Here is a 4,098-nt window from a genome sequence, read left to right on the forward strand (position 1 = left end):
GAAATGAAAATATTTCAAGAATCTGGACAGTATCCTATTTAACACTAATTCAAAAACTAGGAAGAGGAAGGAAAAATAACACAATGAGACATCACACCTACATAAACACGAAAAGTCAGCTTACATAATTACATAATTAGAAAAAGTTAAAAATAAATTAGTAAAAATAAATTCCCAGTATAAACCCAAAAAGCATAGCTATAAATGCAATCTGAAACAACCAATTTAGTGAGCTGGTCATGTTTTTGCTGGAAAACCACCTTTTCCACTCTAGTTCTTACACAAGCAAATAACTGTGAAGAAGCAGGCCAAAGTGCATAATAAGAGGGTTTAAATGTGGTTATATCTGTGGTACTTCAGATGCAACTTTTCCTCAATCACTTGAAAGTTTAAACAGACTGTTACACAGACTCAGATGGGCCAAATAAGTCATCTGATATGCTACTGAATGGCTGAGTCTATTAGTTGGGTTATTTCACTATCAAGGTCTTCTTCCGTATCATCTGTGTACTTGCTTATTTTTTTGGAGTGCTGGTCTAAGGACAGACTTTCTAAAGATTCAATATCTTCAATGCCTGCCCTGTAGTGGATCATAAGAAGTGTTAGAGCTTGCAGTCTTTCACCTGATTTAGCCAAAGCAGCAGAAAGAAGTGATTTTTTCCTTGTATCTGTTGTCTCTTTTTCTTCTCTAACAAGGGAATTATTATGTTCCAACTCCTGATCAATTTCATTCTGCAGCTTATCTAGCATGAACTCTAGTTTCTGGATCCTCTCCTCTGTAGGCAACCCCCTGTACAGATCACGACCAATTTCTTTAACTGCAATGAAAACGCTGTCATCCAGACCACCCTCCTTTCTCACTAATTTTATTCCTGTGTTGTTGCCCCGTTTAGAAGGGCTGTTTGGGCCACACATCTCTGTGTCACTGCCTTCGTTGTCTGATGTGTTGGGTGTGTGTTTTGGTGAAGGTTCTACTAGATCAGTTCCTGGCTCAGAAAGGCGAGTTTTAGAGACTTGACGGAGATTTAACAAACGAGAGCTCGTATTGATAATATGTCTTGTCAAACCTGTTGTTCTGTTGACTGACTTCCCAGCTTCAGCATCAACACGAGGGGGCAGGCCTAAGAGGGTTTCTTGTCCTTCCAGCCTGAGATTTTTCAGGGCCCGGTCTATCCGTTGATCAGTTGCTCCACAAAGAGGAGTCTCGGCTAGACACTTTTCCTGACATTTTTTATGGCAAACATAAGCACAGAACATACACTGGGAAGCAGCTTTAGTCCAAACTTTTTTCTTACAGTAATCACACCAAGTTGGGTTCTGGAACTGAGTATCCTGGAAACTGTGTTTATTTTCTGTTAAACCCATCTGTCCAACAAAGTGCTCCTCTTTAGGTAGGGCAGAAACCTCTTCGACCAAATGGAGTTCTTTTTCTTTCTCTAAGTTAGTAACTGCATGGTGGTCTGGCTCTCCTTCTTTCAGATATTTGAAGTGAACAGTAATATCACCGAAACAAAATTTGTCATTGAACCCCTTCTGCATACTCAGATTACGTAGCGCGGTTCTTGTGACCATGGCCTTAGGTGATGGGGCTTCCAGTCTGAATTTGGAAAGGTATTCCATGTTCGATGTAGCTAAGCATCCTAAAGCCACCTCTTCAAGTTTTAAGCTGACATGCCCCAAACAGATGAGACCCCCTAATTTGAAAGGATCCCTGCACCACAGTGCGATGTTTAAGTACCTGTGGCAGGCTTCTATGTCAAAGAGACAGCTGGCTCTGGTTCTTGTCCATTTTCCGAGCTTATCACGATAAAGAATTTCTGATGATTCCCACGTTTGATGGTCATCTGAACTGTCCTTAGGAGGGCAGGAACTTTCTGAAGTCAAATCTCTTGCCACTTCTTGCTTTGCTAAAAACTGCTTAGCTGCAGCTGCTTCTTCTACGTGATCCGGATTTTTCGCTTGCTTTTCAGCAGGTTTATCTGCAGCAGGCGCTGGCAGCACCTTCTCTGGCTTTTCAACGAGAATATCTGGTTCTGCCTGATTTGGGGCATCAGCAGAAGGTAAAGGAACTTTGACTTGTGGTCGTGGTGGCACAGGTGGTTTGAAAGTGGATCCTTGGGTGGGTTTTGACACTTGTGCTGGTTCTGTTATCTCAGAAGATTTTAGGTCCAAGGGCTTATTTCCTTCTTTGGATGGAAGTTTTGGGGGTGGTGGGTAACTTCCTACAACTAATTTACGGTTTAAAACTGGTGATATAGTTCCAAGGGGTTTAACAGAAAGTGTTGTTGGAGTACGTTTGGGACTGTGACTTAATGACTGTGCCTCATCTTTGACCTCAGTTTGTGCTCTCACATCACTTGCTAAGTCTTCAAATTCAGAATCCAGGTCTCTGTTTTCAGCATCTACTGCCAACCCACTTGTTTCCTCTTCATAGTTTGGTTGGCATGGGCCTGACAGAAAGTTGTCTTCCAGCTGTCCAAAGTTATCTTGCAGCACCGCACCCTGGTTACTCTGGCCAACAGGCCTTTCATAATATACCAGGACTCGGTCACCAGCCTGCTTGATAAGCTTCAACACTTGCAGTGTAGATGTGATCTTCACACCTGTTTTAAGATATTAAAAGGGAAACATGTAAATTACTGCAGTAAAAATTACCTAAGTTCACTAAGTGTAACTGCCATCAATTCATGATTACTTACTTAACTAATGGAAAAGTAATAGTGAAACCTCTAAAATATCTTACGGGTTTATGGATACATCAGTGTACTGATTCTTAAACCCTGACTGCTCCGATGTCCTGGAAATGTTTACCTTATCAAACCAAATGATGACATGAAAATCCTGAGGAGGGTGTCAAGCTGCTAACTCCTAATTGTTTACCATTCCTTCCTAGGTTTAAAAGACATTATTCCTCAGTTTGAACTGAAGTGAGCAGAGTGAGATCTATTGAAAAGGATTTTATTAACGGTTAAATCAGGCTTAAAATGATGGGAAACTGTGATTATATTGAGGGAAATTGTAAAATGCACCAGGGATTACAAGCTGTATGGTGAATGATTCAAATTAAGAGACCAATGCTTGAAATAAACTTAGCAAAATACTGGGTTGGCCAAAAAGTTTGTTCTGTTAGTGAATACACTGTTCAATAAAAGTCTTGGTGAAAATGAAAAATGTCTTTTATTTTCACTTAAAACTGAACAAACTTTTTGGCCACCCCAATACTATTATGAATAGTGGACTCTTACAGATTCTTTTCATTAGCCCTACCCATCAAACTAATCTTTTTCAGGACCAGAAAGAATAAGGAATGCATAATAGGAAGGCTTTAAAAGTTAAACAAGCTGTTTACTATCTCTATCTATATCAACAATATCTTAAGTTTTCATTTTATTTTCTAATAGGTGCTACACCAATTAGTTCAAAATTCAAAAAGTATAGAAAGATGTACAGTGAGAAATCTCCCTTCCACCTCTATCTCCCAGACGTATTGTCCCTTTCCTGAGGCAATCAGAGCTTCTGATGTATTCTTCTAGGGATATTCTAGGTGTATCTTTTAAAGGCTCTATTTTTTCCCTACCCTCTCCAAAACAGTACTTACCTAAGCCAACCCTTTCTGTAGGAGTTACAGAAAGGTGAGACGGGGTCTTTGCTTTCCAAAGGTCTTAAGGCCACATCCTAAATAACAATCCTATCTGCTAACTGAATCTGTTTTGAGGTAGTTTCCATGTCCAGTCATTCCTCCTTTGCTCTCATGGTCCAGCTGGTCTCCTGATACCACTTGCTTTTCTCCCCAACCTCAGTTCAAGACTTCAGTGGTGTTCACATCAAGCTTTTTTATTCTTTTGCCCCAGCCCTTTCCTCTTCTACCATCTACTTGTCTTTCTGATCCCCAGCTTTGCTAGCCCCTTATCTCCCTTTCCTGCTCCTGAGCTTATCACCTGGATACAACTCCCGAGTTATACCATCTATCTAGAGCAAGGCTTTCAGTGCCGCTTTAGCATTCTTTTGATTGGTCTCTAAACAACTAAGTCTCCAAACACCAGCTTCAAACCTTTCTTATTCCCCTGAAACCCACCCTTCCTACTCTCTTTTATTCTG

General features: G+C 40.5%; 1 protein-coding gene across 1 annotated transcript; it reads right to left on the reverse strand.

The window, feature by feature from the left end:
• Positions 1–401: 401 nt before the first annotated feature.
• LOC103077152 (PDZ domain-containing protein 8-like) lies at positions 402–2,603 on the reverse strand (the record flags this gene model as incomplete). Its single annotated transcript, XM_082930877.1, is given in 2 exon segments — positions 402–456; positions 458–2,603. Coding segments are annotated over 2 exon segments (2,201 nt in total), but the record flags the coding sequence as incomplete, so codon positions are not given.
• Between the last annotated feature and the right edge of the window lie 1,495 nt (positions 2,604–4,098).

Source organism: Lipotes vexillifer, unplaced genomic scaffold (assembly GCF_000442215.2).
Source record: "Lipotes vexillifer unplaced genomic scaffold, Lipotes_vexillifer_v1.1 C27415097, whole genome shotgun sequence".
Taxonomy (NCBI): domain Eukaryota; kingdom Metazoa; phylum Chordata; class Mammalia; order Artiodactyla; family Lipotidae; genus Lipotes; species Lipotes vexillifer.